The sequence below is a fragment of the Ranitomeya variabilis genome, chromosome 4, assembly GCF_051348905.1.
Source record: "Ranitomeya variabilis isolate aRanVar5 chromosome 4, aRanVar5.hap1, whole genome shotgun sequence".
In the NCBI taxonomy this organism is placed as follows: Eukaryota; Metazoa; Chordata; class Amphibia; order Anura; family Dendrobatidae; genus Ranitomeya; species Ranitomeya variabilis.
The window spans coordinates 171,256,526-171,274,662 of NC_135235.1; the positions used below are offsets into that span (position 1 = coordinate 171,256,526).

The 18,137-nt window shown below is 44.5% G+C and overlaps 1 protein-coding gene across 1 annotated transcript in view; it reads right to left on the reverse strand.

Moving 5' to 3' along the window:
* LOC143770110 (heparan-alpha-glucosaminide N-acetyltransferase-like) overlaps positions 1 to 18,137 on the reverse strand; it is a 1,433,242-nt gene that overhangs the window by 337,260 nt on the left and 1,077,845 nt on the right. Inside the window, exon 15 of the mRNA XM_077259379.1 lies at positions 1,025 to 1,102. Within this exon, the coding sequence (XP_077115494.1) occupies positions 1,025 to 1,102 (78 nt within the window). The remainder of the gene's footprint in view (positions 1 to 1,024; positions 1,103 to 18,137) is intronic.

Below are 18,137 nucleotides of genomic sequence, written 5' to 3' on the forward strand. Positions count from 1 at the left end.
TTTTTTGCTTGGAACTTTGGAGACGTTGTCAGCAATATATAGAATAAAAGAACGATTTACATTTTACTCAAAAATATACCTATAAAGTGAAAAATCAGACAAACTGAAAATTTTGCAATGGTCTCTTATTTTTTCCAAAGCTGTATTTGTATGTTTGCAGTTTTCTTTCATCCCCATTTGTTAACCCCCTGTCTGTCTGGTTAGTGTTTTACAATACACTTTAGCCTCAAGCCCGGGTGAGAGAGGGAACAGAGAAGAGGTAAGATAGGAGAATAGCAAAGTATGAGACCCCGGCATCTTCACCATCCGGGGTGATGCAGGGGACAGGGATAGCCTGGGGTGCCCTTAGTTTGAGGGACCAGATAGGTGCCCACAGTTCCTTATCACAACGTGACACATCTGAACCAAAAATCAACCCACCACTCAGGTAGAATAATATAAAAAAAATCTGCATAATCTTTATTAAGTGTGAACCATGCTGTTATGCCCCTCTAAAAAGATGGACACTGCTAGAAAGGAAGCCAGTACAAAGCTTGCCTCATTATAGTTAATGGCTCCATTGAGGGTTCCATTTAAATCTCATTTTTTCAGGGCTTTAAATGGAAGCCTCCAGCAAAGTCTCGAATGTGGGGTCAAATATGATGTGAACATAACATTACTGCGTCCTAACTCAGCGCTCTCTCCTAGTAGTATTAAGGGTGGCCTCTGTCTGATGGAAGTTGCTGCAAGGGTCTTCTGTGCAAACCGCCTAGTGCATCCTCAGGGAGGATTGCTTGTATACCTCCCTCTCTCTTTTACTACGTAGTCTGTTGATGGGGAGACATTGTAAAAGAAAAATATAGAACAATATTGTATTGCTTAAAACTGGTATAATGATAACAGTTTTGCTGTTCATATAATTAGCAGTTACTGTTTGATGTATGGACACACCTTCAAATATATATTCTATGTAAAACTGCTTTCATTTAACGCTCTACATCATGTTTAAACTGAATCTAAGCTTAATTTTGATGAGGAGACTTACCATCAAGATGCTCCAGGTCAGAAATCTGCATAATATTTTGTGTGGGGACTTACGGTAAATAAGAATTATCTTCCCAGCCTACAAAATTGAATGCAAGGAGAAAAATAAATAATAAGGTTCATAAATAGCAAGGATCATACATTAGCCTTTGGTCACGGTTATCACAAATAATTCTAACTAGCTGTACTTAAAGGGAACCTGTCAGCAGAATTGTGCACAGTAACCTACACACAGTGTCAGGTCAGTGCCGTTACTTGGTTGATGTAATCAGTCTTCTGTTTTTTTTTTTAATTCTTATTTTCAGTTTTAAGTTAATGATATGCTCGTGCTTCGGGGCGGCCTGTGGGGGGTCTTCATGTGGTTCTCTGATTAGGTATTCATGTGTATGGCTTCTGACAGGTCACTGCTCCCTCACTGACCTGCCCTATATTTTACATAATAATTATTATATGTATTGAAAAAAATAAAAAATCCCCTTCAGCAGGCAGGCGCCGGAGGTGGCGCCTGCACTGCAGCATGATCACATGTGTAATGTGCATTAAATTGTCATATACCTTGATTATGAAAAAAAGAAATCATTCTCAACATTGCGCCGGTTGTGCCTGAGCAGTAGCATCTTGGTGGAGACAAAAAAATGTTTCCTCTAGCAAAATGGTGCCAGCGGTGCCTGTGAAGTAGCATCTATCGGATTGACGATGGATGCTACTGCACTGGTGCCTCTGGCGATGTCTTGGTGGAGACTATTTTTTTTCCTCGAGCAAAATGGCTCCGCTGGCTCCTGCACAGTAGCATCTATCAGATCGCCGAAAGATGCTACTTCGCAAGATGCGCTGGCACCATTTTGAGAATATATTTTTTTCAGAATCAATGTATATGACTAAATAAAACAATTTAATGTACATTACACATGCGATCATGATGCAGCACCGGCGCCTGCCTAAGGTGGTTTTTTTTGCAATACATATAATAATCAGTATGTAATTGGGGGCAGGTCATTGAGTAATCAGTGACCTGTCATAAGCCATCAGTATGAATACTTATTATTAACTCAGAAAGGACATGATATAGGAAAGTGCATAGTTTTCCTCACAAATGCAAAAACTTGTTAAAAATTGTATTCACACAATGGCTGTGCACCTTTCTTTTGGTCTACCTGTTATGTTCTCCTTTTCTCCTCCTGAGCTGGAAGAATCCTAAGGCCGGCGTCACACTTAGTGTAGGGAAATACAGTTTTTTACAGGTGTAATACGCAGAAATGTTCCCTAAACAGTGTTCCGTACGTAATCCGTTGGCAAGGTGTGGCAGCGTATTATGCGCATTGAATTCTGCGTATGTAATCTGTAAGGCATCCGTACTGTGTTTTTTTCCCGCAACCTTCCAAAATGGACATTTAACGGTCTTCAGGCCTGAAATTAATTTAAATCATCATCAGCAACCCTATTTAAGGCCTCTTCAACAGGTGGCAGCCTCCATTCTGGCCACTGTGTTGCTGTGCTTCTGTTGGCGTGTTGGTGGTTCTTTTGAAACATGTCTGACCTGCATTTCACCCCAACTCAGCGGGTGTTATATAACTGGGTGTGGTCAAGTCGCTTTGGCCAGCCATACCCAGTGATAGAGATCCGCGGAGGAGGAGAAGAATGTGGGTACATCCACTTTTGAGGCAACGCCTCACTTAAGGCCATTTTCACCGGCTATTTACTGTACATCTCTGCGGACACATCCTGACAAATTTTACCAGTACTGTCGCATGAGCATATTTACATTTGATATTTTGTTGGAGACAGTACGACCAGGCATTACATATGAGAACACCAGGATGTAGAAATGTATATCCGCAGAGGAGCATCTTCTCCTTACTTTACAGTATGTATTCACCATCCTCACATACTGTATGTTGATCAGGGCCGGCTCCAGGTTTTTGAGGGCCCCGGGAGAAAGAGTCTCAGTGGGCCCCCCCTTTAACACATACCACGATTCATGATTGCATATAACACAGCCATGTAGTATATAACACAGCCCAGTAGCATATAACACAGCCACGTAGTATATAGCACAGCCACGTAGCATATAACACAGCCATGTAGTATATAGCACAGCCACGTAGCATATAACACAGCCACGTAGTATATAGCACAGCCCACGTAGCATATAACAGCCCATATAGTATATGGCACAGCCACATATTATATAACACAGCCCACGTAGTATATAGAACAGCCATGCAGTATATAGCACAGCCCACGTAGCATATAACAGCCCATATAGTATATAGCACAGCCACATATTATATAACACAGCCCATGTAGTATATAGAACATATAGAACAGCCATGTAGCACAGCCCACGTAGCATATAACAGCCCACGTAGTATATAACACGGCCCATGTAGTATATAGAACAGCCATGTAGTATATAGAACAGCCATGTATAGCACAGACATGTAGTATACAGCACAGCCCCCCCCAAGAATGGCCCCATAGTCCAGTACTCACTGTCACTGTTATAGTTACAAAAAAAAAACACTCCTCACCTCTCAACTCCCTCCCTGCTCTGGTCTCGGCGTCTGTTGCTGCACTGCCTGACACACAGCGATGACGTCATTGCGCACCCACAGCGGCAGTTTGAGAGGCAGAGTGGGGAATGATGGGAGAGCGAGCGTCAGGTGACGCTCTCTCCTCCATCATTTGCTTTGAACTTTACCGGCAGACGCTGGTAAAGTTCAAAGCGGCGGTGGGGGAGTTGTGACAGGCGGGCCCCCCTGCCTCACAGGGGCCCCATAGCAGCTGCGTGATGTGCCTCTAGCTGAGGGCCCCTGGGGGTGTAGGGGCCCTAGGCACTGGCAGCTGCCTGCCCCTAACGCCGGCCCTGAATGGGTCCCCCTGTCTCACCAGGGCCCCGACACTTGCCCGGGTACGCCGGGTGCTGACGCCCGCCCTGATGTTGATGATGTTTTTGTCATCTAATGTGTTTTTTATGTGGCCTAGCAGCTAAATTCAATAGATTAATATTATATTGCAAACTTATAACAAAATCTAAAAGAAAATATGTAGTTAATGTTAAATTTCTGTAGCCAATGTATATTTTTGAAGGTAAAACTGGTTACCTTCCTTTTTATATCCACACATTACTTGTCTTCACTATGATTTTTACTAAGCATTCTAACATTGGTAATAATTGATATTTTTTTGTGCTTTCAGCTTCCTGTCAACTGGAATATCGTATACTGGCCTCCATCTTGAATTTTTAATTGGGAGGTCCACTATTTCCGGCGTAGTGCGGGCTATGTGTATGGAAATTTGGGCAAGACTACACGAACTGGTGATGCCTGTGCCCAAAATGGAAGATTGGGTGAAGATAGCATGTGGCTTTGAGGACAATTGTGATTTCCCACTTTGTATTGGAGCCCTTGATGGGAAACACATCCGGGTGCGTAAGCCGCCGATCTCAGGGTCCCAATTCTTCAATTATAAATAGTTTTTCTCTGTAGTGCTGTTAGCTGTAGTTGACAGTCCCTACAGGTTTATAATTGTAGATATTGGGGCCTATGAGAGAACTGGAGACTCTAGAGTCTTCAATTCTTCCATTATGGGTCGGCGGCTGCACGATAGCCAGTTGGACCTACCACCACCAACTCAACTCCCAGGCTCCAATGTTGAAGCTGTGCCATATGTCCTTGTGGCAGATGAGGCCTTCCAGTTGACAAAGCATGTCATGAGGCCATATCCCCATCGAAACCTGGACCACCGGCAGCAAATCTTTAATTTGCGCTTATAATGGGCACGGTGACTGGTGGAGTGTGCCTTTGGCATTCTTTGTGCCAAATGGCGGGTCCTCCAGTCTGCAATTCAGTTGAGTGAATCAAATGTAAAAGAAGTTATTAAAGCTTGTGTAGTTTTAGATAACTTTACCAGACTACATGAGTGCTCCTCAGCTGATAGTGGTGAAGGCATGTTGGCCAATATGAGTAGGCCTACACCACATGGCCTTCCTCAGCATCGTCCCCTTTCTGGACTCAAAGTTCGGGATATTTTTACCAATTATTTTCTTTCACCTCAGGGTGCTACTCCCTGGCAAGATAATGCTGTTTCTATTTTGTGATTTGTTCCTTTATATATATTTACATCTGAAAAGATAAATTTATGTTACTTAACTGTGTATTTACTTATTAAAGAGATGGTTACGAATAGAGTAATTGTGTATGGTGTATTAATGATTGGTCCAACAAACTTAAATTGGCTTTTTTTTTTACTTTTAGCAAAAGCCAAATAATTTTTTTAGAACACCATATTAACATCATTTGGCTTTTGTGGCCATTTTAACTTGGCATAACAAAAGTAAAAAAGTAAAAAAAAAAAAAAATTGCTATCACAGCAGAATAACAAATCAGTGGTTAGTATACAAAATTTGCAACAAGAAAACAATATTTTTACAGATTCCGATAAGTTGGTGGAGGTGATGGCGGCAGTTCGGGTTGTTGCTCTTGTGGCCTTTGTTGGGCCAATTGTCCTTCACCCTGTGTGGGTAATCTCTGTTGGCCCTGCTCCAAATACTGTGCTTGTTCATATCAAACACCCCCCAATATGGCCATGTCGTCCAAACCCTGGTTGGGACCAGCCTCCAGCACTGGGTCTGTACAAGTGGCCATATTGGGAAGGTTGCTGGTAGGAAGGCATCTTGTAAGGTGTTGGCCTTGGTGGGTTTTGGGTGGGAACGGGTAGAGGTTTAGGCACACATGGAGGAGGTGCTTCAGATCCCTCTTGAGCATGCACTTGTTGAGTTGCTTGAAGACGCACGTGGTGACAGCTGTCACCTCTCAATGTATTCAAACAACTCTTATGGGCTATTTGGGAGGGTGCATGCATCAAGATGGATTTGAATTCACCCTCTCACACATAGCCTCTATTCACGGGCTAGGGGACATAAGTACCGGGCCAGGCTCCTCGAATAGGCCTCCTCACCCTCATCCTGAGCAACCCTGGCCAGATAATTTAGGACCCCAGTGTCCACATGCCTCCTACTTTCCATCAGCTCTCTCCTTCTGCGGCCACGGTGTGAAGTCAAAGCACAGCAGGCTGTGGGGAGGTATCCAGTGGGACAGTAGGGCTATTGCTGTTCCCAGGATCATCCTGGCTTATTGGAGCTGGTGCTGGTGTGGGTGGTGGTGCAGCATCTGGCCCAGTTGTTTCCGGAGCTTGGGATGCAGCAGAAGATGGACTTGGAGGGATGGACCTGGAAGTATTCGATGATGGGCCAGCCACCTCTTCCACTTCCCGACCGGATCAATGACAACCTCAGCATCTGAGCCGGTCTCCCTCTCAGTGAGGTTGAACTGAGTTCTGTTAGGAAAGTATGAGAAAAATAAAATCAAATTTTATATATGACAATTACAAACATATGTGTAATGTGCTGTGAGGTTTGTACTTATGGTCTCAGATCTATATTGGGATCCAGAAAGGACAGCCTATTAAAATATATACATTTTCGTTTTGAAGGAGCAGCTGCCCCAATCCTGGCCCGCTGCTGCCTTTCCCTCCTGTATTGATCCCGAATTCTGCGCCATCGTCTCATAACATCTTCCACTGCAATGACAGAGAAGAAAATAATTATAAGGCCATTGTGCAAAGTGGTACCACAAGGTGTCAGTTATTTAACATATTAATGTGGCCTAGTAAGCTGCATTTATAACAAAATATGTTCAGTAATAATAAAAAACAGACAAATAGCACAATAGGATATAAGGGGATGTGTGAAAATCTGCTAGTTACTACAGTTTACAATATTAATAGAGAAACATGAGTGAACTTACTTATTTGCCTCTGGCCCTCTTGTGGCCGTTGTTCATAATCCTGGAAAAGGAGCCCACATATGCTCCTCCAAGCAGCCTCTTTTCTTGCCCGGTTGGAGTAATGGGCATCCCTTCCTTTGGTCCCATATTTCGGGTCTCTCTTGGACCAGGACCAGCAGCATATCCACATTTATAATTGAAGCCATGCTGCAGGAGACTCCGTGGAGGTGTGCGGCAGACTTCCGGGATGTCTGTCTGGCGTTTTTATCTAACTAGCATGTCTAAGCTTCCTGATTGAGGGCTTGGCACAATTCCTGTCACCTGCAAAAGTCTTGCGTATTTTTCACAAGTCACACACATGGTCCGTGTGCAATCCGTATTTTTCTCGCCACCACAGACTTTCATTGGCGGATTTTTTTCCTCAATAAGCTGACAAACGCAGCAAGCTGCAATTTTCTCAGCCCGTAAAATACGGCTGCGCAATATACGCTGCCCCATAGGAAAACATTGGTCCGTGTGCAATGCATTGTTTTTGCGCCTCTCGTACGTCCGTAAAACTCACTAGTGTGACCCCGGCCTAATAGAAAGGCAGATTGTCAGTTTGGGAGTCAAGAATTTTACTTTATGCCTCTGTCCCTGATCTCTGTTTTTATAGGTTTCCACTTGAGAAGCGTCTACTGCAATATATTTTTACACTAATATTTGTTATTCAATTACTTAAGCAGGATTTATTTTCGTCCACATACACATTTGCTTTGCAACATTCTGATCAGGTTTCCAGTTACAAACCTCTGCAGAAATACGCAGGGCTAATATCAATTATTGGTAAAGTGTCCAGACCTCCTGTTTTGTGCCTTACACATATGAGACAAGAAATAATAATTCTGAATCCTGGAAGTCTCATAATCTGTAAATGTAATTTCTTCATATATAACAGCATGTTTGATTAAAATTACTCTGCTTACTGGAGGCCTGGAAAATATAAAAAATCATTTCTGATGATTTTGGAGGACAATGAAGTGTAAAGGCAGGCATCTACTGTATATACATAATCGCCAGTTGGGACTTCCGGCCGCTGTCTCCGATTCCCATAAGGCACCGCGGCAGTGTCACTTGCGCAAGCAGAGTTCGTGGCTGCAAGGCCATGAACTGCCCCTACGCAAGTGACATACACGTCTCCGTTATTCCCACACAGGCGCAGTAACAGCCGTGTCGTTACCACGTATGCGCGAGAATAGCGGTGACGTGTATGTCATTTGCGCAAGCGCAGTCCGTGGCCACAAGGCCTCGAACTTCACCTGCGCAAGTGACATTCATGTCACTGCGCGCTCTACCCGTGCATGTGCGGTAACGACCCGGCTATTACTGCGCCTGCGTGGGGAATATTTCTAGTTCAAACATAATCATGTATATATGCATATTCTTAATATTGTAAAAATAGTAATATTGTAAAATTATTAGCAGAATTTGAATTCATTTTATTTCTTCAAAACTTTGTAGGAGATTGAAACAGTGGCTTTTTTCTTTTACAGACAGAGTCACTCTTCCATTCTTGTCTCATGTTAGGCTGTGTGCAAATGGTGCATTTTTGGTGAGTTTTCGCAGCGTTTTTTCTGTGCGGAAATTGGCCAAAAATGCTAGGGAATCCTTATGCAAGCTAAGGCTACTTTCACACTAGCGTTAACTGCAATCCGTCACAATGCGTCGTTTTGCAGAAAAAACGCATCCTGCAAAAGTGCTTGCTGGATGCGTTTTTTCTCCATTGACTAACATTAGCGACGCATTGCGACGGATTGCCACACGTCGCAAACGTCGTGGCGGTCCGCCGGGAGCAAAAAACATTACATGTAACGTTTTTTGCTCCCGACAGTCCGTTTTTCCGACCGCGCATGCGCGGCCGGAACTCCGCCCCCACCTCCCCGCACTTCCCCGCACCTCACAATGGGGCAGCGGATGTGCTGGAAAAATGTATCCGCTGCCCCCGTTGTGCGGCGGAGACAACGCTAGCGTCGGTGACCTCGGCCCAACGCACTGCGACGGGCCGAGCCCGACGCTAGTGTGAAAGTAGCCTAATTCAATGACAATGCTGAAGTGTTGTGCACATGATTAGTAACTTTCCTTTGTGTGTTTGCAGTGTGATTTTTTTCTACAGCATGTCAGTCAAATCTTTGTGCGGATTTTTAGCATTTTTTAGGCTACGTTCACACTTGCATACCAGGGCTTTGCGGACGGCTGCGGACGTCCTCCCTGAAGCTCCACCCACTTCCACACTTCTTCCGTTTAGGTCCGCCTACTTCTGCATGCGTCCTGCGTACCTATCTTTAACATTGGGTACGCAGGACAGCTACAGGACGGCGACAGCTTGCCAAATAAGGAGGGAGCTGACGATGTTCGCTCATCTCTACTGGCAGCATCTACCATGATCCTTTTTTTATTGAACAATGTACAACACAGTTGCAGTTTAATACACAGAATGTATATGAAGACACTTTTTCCGCACCATTATCACTTATCTATATACAAAAGGCTGATAACGAAGTTACTAGTTACCAGACACAAACTGTTATCCATTGGGCTACCATTTTCAAGCAGAATTGATCAATGATCTGAGAGCATTTTCTTGCTGTGACTCTCACACCTCACTGTCTGCCTCTTAGCACTGTGGTAGGAGAGCACATGTCTAATCCTGCAGGTCCAGAATGTTTGCCGTGACAGGACATACTGCTCCTACAGCAGTAGGCAGCACAAGTTTGCGAGCTAATAGTTTTCAGGAGTAGGCAAATACATACATGTACTTAGAGAGAAGCAGGGCCCACATCAGGGCATAGTGCAGTTACTGTTATATGGAGCCTGGTGAGCAGAAGTAAATAGGGGGGCCCAGACTAAGCCCCGTCTTGTGCTGCTGGCTCAAGGGAGCCAGAAAATTCGCTCTTATGGGGACCTGAAATTCCTGGTGTCGACTCACATGACCAGATGACCCAGGAGGTCCCTTCCAACTCTATCATTCTATGAACTCTTGGGATTGGGAAAATGCCAGCTGATTTTCCCACTCTCAAGAGTTCAGGCCGGCAGGGAATGCAGCCACTAGTTTCCTTGATAGGGTGTTGATCCAGGAACTAGTCTGATTGCCGTATGTGGAGTCGGGAAGGAATTTTTTTCCCCAATGTGGAGTTTACTGTTTGCCACATGGGTTTTTTTTTGCCTTCCTCTGGATCAACATGTTACGGTGTGCTAGGTTAGGCTATGGGTTGAACTAGATGGACTTAAAGTCTTCCTTCAACCTTAAAGGGAACCTGTCACCACGTTTTTGGAAGATGGGATAAAAATAGCGTTAAATAGGGGCAGAGGTGGGCGTTACATTAGTGTGTGTGTTATGCGTTTATTACCCACCTAAGTTGCCGAAATAACTTTGCAAAGTCTCCGTTTTCGCCTGTCAATCAGGCTGGTCAGGTCGCATGGGCGTTGTCTTCCCCCAGATTTGGCGTAGTTTTCCGTTGGTGGCGTAGTGGTGTGCGCATGCCCAAAGTCCGGAATCCTCTTCCAGGGGATTTAAAATAGCGCGGTGTTCGTTATTGCATTGGTGATCGGTGGGCGCGGCCATCTTCCTTTGGCCGCGCGTGCGCAGAAGCGGCGCTCTGCTGGCCGCGGCTTCAGGAAAATGGCCGCCGCGATATCCATCTGCGCACGCGCGGCATCCCGCGGCCATTTTCCTGAAGCCGCGGCCAGCAGAGCGCCGCTTCTGCGCACGCGCGGCCAAAGGAAGATGGCCGCGCCCACCGATCACCAATGCAATAACGAACACCGCGCTATTTTAAATCCCCTGGAAGAGGATTCCGGACTTTGGGCATGCGCACACCACTACGCCACCAACGGAAAACTACGCCAAATCTGGGTGAAGACACCACGCCCATGTGACCTGACCAGCCTGATTGACAGGCGAAAACGGAGACTTTGCAAAGTTATTTCGGCAACTTAGGTGGGTAATAAACGCATAACACACACACTAATGTAACGCCCACCTCTGCCCCTATTTAACGCTATTTTTATCCCATCTTCCAAAAACGTGGTGACAGGTTCCCTTTAATAACTATGTTACTATGTTATTATGAAGCTCCTCTCCCAGCATTTCATTCATTCCCCAGTAGTTTACAGCCAAGGGCAGTCACATTCGCACTGCTCCCAGTTGTAAACTGTATATACACTAGATTCATTAAAAGACTTTATTCTGCATGTGAGTGTGTTTATTTAACCCTTCACAAACTATAGGATTAGTAATGTAGAGGTGTCTTATTGACACCTCTCCATTACTAAGCCGGCTTAATGTCACCTTACAATAAAAAGATGACATTAACCCCTTATGCCACCCCTATAGGGCAGTGGGAAGACAGAGGCTAAGTGCCAGAATTGCCACATCTTACAGATGCACCTTTTCTGGAGTGGCTGGGGGCAGATGTTTTTAGATGGGGGGGGTCAATAACCATGGTCCCTTTCTAGGCTATTAATATCTGCCCTCACTCACTGGCTTTCCCTCTCTGGCACAGAAAATTGAGCAGGAGCCCACGCCAGTTTTTTCCATGAAAAAATTATTTTATTAAATACATACAGATCCAAAATTTTACACACACATACTAAAAACAGTAGCAGTCACTGACATATATAAATCTAACTGTTCTGTGATTGTTTACTGTATGTAAACCATGTCTCCTATATGGTCGGCTTTTGCAATGATTTTGCAGAAGCCGACAAATGAATTATTGGTCATTCTGTTATATATTTCTCTATGAAATATAAAGATATATATATATATACTGTACATATACAGTACAGACCAAAAGTTTGGACACGCCTTCTCATTTAAAGATTTTTCTGTATTTTCATGACTATGAAAATTGTACATTCACACTGACGGCATCAAAACTATGAATTAACACATGTGGAATTATATACTTAACAAAAAAGTGTGAAAGAACTGAAATTATGTCTTATATTCTACTTTCTTCAAAGTAGCCACCTTTTGCTTTGATGACTGCTTTGCACACTCTTGGTATTCTCTTGATGAGCTTCAAGAGGTAGTCACTGGGAATGGTTTTCACTTCATAGCTGTGCCCTGTCAGGTTTAATAAGTGTGATTTCTTGCCTTATAAATGGGGTTGGGAAAATCAGTTGTGTTGTGCAGAAGTCTGGTGGATAACAGCTGATAGTTCTAAAGAATAGACTGCTAGAATTTGTATTATGGCAAGAAAAAAGCAGCTAAGTAAACAAAACAAGTGGCCATCATTACTTTAAGAAATGAAGGTCAGTCAGTCCGAAAAATTGGGAAAACTTTGAAAGTGTCCCCAAGTGCAGTGGCAAAAACCATCAAGCGCTACAAAGAAACTGGCTCACATGAGGACCGCCCCAGGAAAGGAAGACCAAGAGTCACCTCTGCTTCTGAGGATAAGTTCCTTCCTTACCTACTGTATCCTCACCCATCCCTTGTAGATTGTGAGCCCTCGCGGGCAGGGTCCTCTCTCCTCCTGTACCAGTTGTGACTTGTATAGTTCAAGATTATTGTACCTGTTTTTATTATGTATACCCCTCCTCACATGTAAAGCACCATGGAATAAATTGCGCTATAATAATAATAAATAATAATAATAATAAGCTTATTCGAGTCACCAGCCTCAGAAATCGCAGGTTTACAGCAGCTCAGATTAGAGACCTGGTCAATGCCACACAGAGTTCTAGCAGCAGACACATATCTATAACAACTGTTAAGAGTAGACTTTGTGCAGCAGGCCTTCATGGTAAAATAGCTGCTAGGAAACCACTGCTAAGGACAGGCAACAAGCATAAGAGACTTGTTTGGGCTAAAGAACACAAGGAATGGACATTAGACCAGTGGAAATCTGTGCTTTGGTCTGATGAGTCCAAATTTGAGATCTTTGGTTCCAACCACCATGTCTTTGTGCGATGCAGAAAAGGTAAATGGATGGGTTCTACATGCCTGGTTCCCACCGTGAAGCATGGAGGAGAAGGTGTGATGGTGTGGGGGTGCTTTGCTGGTGACACTGTTGGGGATTTATTCAAAATTGAAGGCATACTGAGCCAGCATGGCTGCCACTGCATCTTGCAGCAGCATGCTATTCCATCTGGTTTGCATTTAGTTGGACCATCATTTATTTTTCAATAGGACAATGACCCCAAACACACCTCCAGGCTGTGTAAGGGCTATTTGACCAAGAAGGAGAGTGATGGGGTGCTACGCCAGATGACCTGGCCTCCACAGTCACAGACCTGAACCCAATCGAGATGGTTTGGGGTGAGCTGGACCGCAGAGTGAAGGCAAAAGAGCCAACAAGTGCTAAACATCTCTGTGAACTCCTTCAAGATTGTTGGAAGACCATTCCCAGTGACTACCTATACACATATATACATATGTATGTGTCACTGAAATATATATATATATATATATATATATATATATATATATATATATACACACTACAGTTCAAAAGTTTAGGGTCACTTTGCTTTTCTTTAAAAAAAAAAAAGGAAATTTCTCAGTTTTTTCCAATGAAGCTAACGTTAAATGATTTACAAATATGTAATGTGGTAAATGACTATTCTAGCTGCATACGTCTGGTTTGTAATGCAATATCTTCATAGGTGTATAGAGGCCCATTTCCAACAACCATCACTCCAGTGTTCTTGTGGTACTTTGTGTTTGCTAACTGTGTAAGAAGGCTAATGGATGGTTAGAATGGTTAGAATACCATTGAAAACCCTTGTGCATGTATGTTAGCACAGCTGAAAACAGTTTGGCTGATTAGAGAACCTGTAAACCTGACCTTCCTTTGAGCTAGTTAAGAATCTGGAGCATTACATTTGTTGGTTCCTTTAAACTCTCAACACTAATGCATCACACTAAAAAATGCATTATCACCTACTCTGTACAGTCTGCAATTGGGGTGCAAAAGTCCTTGGAGATCTATGACTTGTTCATCTTAATAAAAGTTAGGTGGCCAACACTTTCAAGGGACAACCATATGAACTTATCTGTCATGACACCACCAGCAGCGCTGAAGACACGTTCTGAGAAAATGCTGGCTGCCAGGCACAAAAAAGCCCCCAAGGCATGTGAGGCGAACTCAGGCCATTCCTCCATATTGGAAGACCAAAATGTGAAAGGGCCCAAACCTTTCCTGATGGTACTGCTATTTAGTTCTTGATACTACTGCGCCATCCTCTCCATTCGTTCACCTCGTGTAAGATTTGGACTCTGTTGTGCTGGTCCAAGAGTTGGTCTAAAAAAAGTGTCAAAGGACTCAGAAATTGCTTCTTCCACTTCCACCACTGCTGCTGCTAATGTTTTGGCGCTGACGAATTGACAGGCTGGAGTTTGTAATTCTACAGCTGCAATGCGAACTGTGTGCTTCACTGTTGTCTTGGGGAAAAGCTCTCTTAAGATTGGGGGGGTGTATAAAAGCATGTTTCGATACTCCAGCATTCGCGGGTCCCTTTATAGGGCGGGAATCATCTGGCAAAATTTGGTTTTATAACGTGGATCTAATAAAGTAGAAACCCAGTAGGCAGCATTATTCCTAACCATTGCTATACGGGGATCATGTTGCAGATAGTGCAGCGAGAAGGCACTCATATGTTGGGCTCTACAATGAGGTCTGAACCCATGCTGTGTTGGTGGCTGGGTAACAATGAGGCTCGTTTCCTCCGTCCCCTCCCGCCAACACCAAATAACAGAGAGGGGAAGTTTATCCTCTTCATCCGACAGTTGCTCATCCATCACCTCTTCCTGTCTGTTATCATCACCAGCCCCTCTCGACTGCAGTACTCCACCCTCCCTTTGCAGACGCCTGTGTGATGACAGTATTGAACTTCGAGGCAATGTTATCCCTTCTGCAGCCTCCTCTGCCTCCTCCTCTTCTTCTGGGACCACCATCTCCTCCTGCAGGCTAATCAAAGTCTGCTCCTGCATATAAATGACCGGAATGACTGGAATAGTGATGCTGTGACTTGTAGGATCGCTACTTCCAACAGGTGGCGCTATAGAGTTCAAGTCCTCTTTTTCTCTGAAGAGGCTATTTGTATATTAAATTTCCCAGAGGAGCATTGCACGGCGAATAAGCCTCCTTACCTTGACAAGCCAGAGCTGGTATGTCACTCTCCACAAGGAGAAACCTTACGCCTTAGACCTCAGTAAAAATTTCAAAACTGTGCAGAAGGGTGCAGAGTTCCTTAATCTGTGCCCACTCTGTAAACGTGATATGCGCCACCTCCGCACTTGCCAGGTTATGCGACATAACATACTGCTTCAGGGCTTGTTGCTGCTGCCACAGTCGCTACAACATGTTCAGAGTGGAATTCTACCGTGTCAGCACATCACATATCAACCTTTTAACAGGCATGGACAACGACCTCTGTATCGATGCAAGTCAATGAGCTAATTGGTGCAAACAGCGAAAATAAGTACACAGCTTCTGTGCTTTATGGAGCAGGTCACCCAGGCCAGGACAGTGGCTCAAAAAACGCTGCACCACCAGGTTGAGAACATGAGACATGCAAGGCTCGTGTGTGAGCTTGCCTCGCTGTAGTGCCACCACCAGGTTCACACCATTATCGGACATAGCCTTCCCTGTAAAAAGGTATAGTGGAGACAGCCATTGATCAAATTCAGCCTGGAGAGCTGTCTACAACTCTTCAGCTGTATGACTGCGATCTCAAAGGCATATCTATTTTAAGACTGCCTTATTGCGATGAGCTCTGCTGCACAGTACGGAGGTGTTGGGGGTTCGCTATGCACTGTTGGAATGCGTGTCTCATGAAGGCAGATGTTGAGGATGCAGGTTGAGGCCCAAGTAGAGATAGAGGAGGCAGAAGCAGTGGAGGAAATGTTAGATGTAGAGGTTTGGCCTGCAAGCCTTGAGGATTCCAAGACTTGTGGAGCAGCGCCTGTCCCCACAGCCGCCAGAGTCACCCGGTGGCCAGTCACTGAGATATAATGCCCTTGGCCATGCTTACTCGTCCAAGTGTCTGTGATGAAATGTACCCTGGCAGATGGAGATTTTGTCAAGGAATGGGAGATGTTGTCTGCTACATGCTGGTGTAGCACAGGCACAGCTTTCCTTGAAAAATAATAGTGACTGGGTAATTGGTACTGTGGGACTGCGATGGCCATCAGCTTTCTGAAACCGTCGGTATCCACCAGGCAGAAAGGCAACATTTCCATGGTCAACAAATTGGAGATGGTGGAGTTCAACCTCTTAGCTTTGCCATGCATAGGAGGAAGCAATCTTTTCCGTGACCACAACTGTGGAACCGTGGGCTTGCTACAGTGCTGTGAGAGGGTGGAGTACGGTGAACCGGACAAACTGCTGAACCGTGAGAGAGGTGCAGGCGGAGATATTACTGTGGATTGAGAAACTTGTGGTGTGATCGTTCTCTGAGATCGGTCAAAAACAGCAGGCATGTCCGCTTCCATTACAGCTGAAGGCGGCCTCTCAGTCATTGTAACTCAATCGGGTGAAGAACTTGAGGTTCTACGGTCAAAGACCTGCGTCTCAATAGTTGGCACGGTAACAGAGGAGGAGGAAGAAGCAGCAGATGCGATTGATGGGGCGGCTGATGGTGGTTGATATCCACTAGTCTGCATTTTTGCGCAGTGGAATTCCCACACTAAAGCATGTTGATTGTGTTTGTGAAGGTTCATACATGTAGTAGTCAAATTATTGCAGTTTTACCTTGACTCATTTTTTTTGCAAAGTTGGCAGATAAGGTGAGTTGGCTCATCGTTTGCAGTGTCAAAAAAGGCCCAGGCTAGGCAACCCTTGCCACCTCTGTGAGCTGCAGTTCTGCAGATGCTGCTGGTCAGAGGCACAGTTGTGGCTGAGGATGCATTGCTCGTCGTGGCTGCATCACTAAATGTCTGCTACGGACGGTGCAACATATCCTTCTTGTCTTCTTCTTGTCTACCAACTCAACTGTGTGCCTCTATGTTCACGCCAACTGGGATCTAACACCTCCTCCTCATTCTCTGTGTTATCACATTCCTGGCCATTGGAGTCACTCTCCTCCTCTTCTTGCCCTGACAGCACAGTACAGTCCGCGTGAGCCTCAGGTATCTGAGTCTCATCAGGATCACTTTCCCCCCAGGGGTTAACATCTGATGACGAGGATCAGGATGCTGTTGGGATCGTACTTCTTCCTGCCCCGAATCCATGCTAAACAATTTTGGTCATCGGTGCAGATTCCCTCATGTTGACACTGCAAAACTTTTGAGTACACTTCTGATGAACATGGCATAGAATGTGTGAACAGCTCTTCAGAATCACCCATATGTGGTTCCATGCAGTCAATTGAACATTTGGATAGTTAGTATGCAGGGGGAAGCAAGGGGAATTTGGGTGCCACATCTGTGGACTGTACTGGGTGTAATGTTGAGGTGGAGGAAGAGGAGAGGCCACTTGAAGCTGCACTTGCCTTCCACTCGAGTACATGCTGTTTCTGGGCATCATTGACAAGGCGTACCACTGAACGGCTGCCAAGTAAAGGTCGTGGTGTAGCCTGTCCAGTAACGTAAGTTGTCAGTTGTCTTTGCATAGGACGTGACGTTGCTTCACTAGTGCTTTCACCAACAATATCACCTACCCCACGTACACCTTGAACACCAAGCCTAATTCCCCTTCCACCACAGCCTCACTTTTTCCCAGTCATGTTGCTCAGATAGTGGGGTAGGAGTACAGTGTTAACAATCAAAAATTAGATTTTAAAGTCTGCACCACCTCCGCAAACAACTGAATTTCAGCGACAGTAAATTCAAAGTTAAAATATGGTGTGCTGTATCGTGTTGGTCACAGAAAAAAAGATTTCTTCTTTAGACCAAGGATCAGGCCTCTATAACACACTGGATGCCACAAACTCTTTTTAAAGGTAGGTCCCTTACTGTATGACATTAATAGCAGAAACATTTTTTGTTTGTGGCCTATGGATCAGGCCGCTATAACACACTAGATTCTACAAACTCTTTTTAAAGTCAGGTCTCTCACTGTATGATGTTAATAACAGAAGTAAATTTTTGGGGACTAAAGATCAGGCATCTAGAACAAACTAGATGCTACAAACTATTTTTAAACTCTGGTCCCTTACTGTATGATGTTAATAAAAGAATATTTTTTGTGGCCTATGTATCAGGCCTCTATAACACACTGGATGCTACAAACTCTTTTTAAAGTCAGGTACCTTACTGTATGATGTTAATAACAGAAGTATTTTTTGGACCAAGGATCAGGCCTCTAGAACACACTAGATGCTACAAACTATTTTAAAACTCCG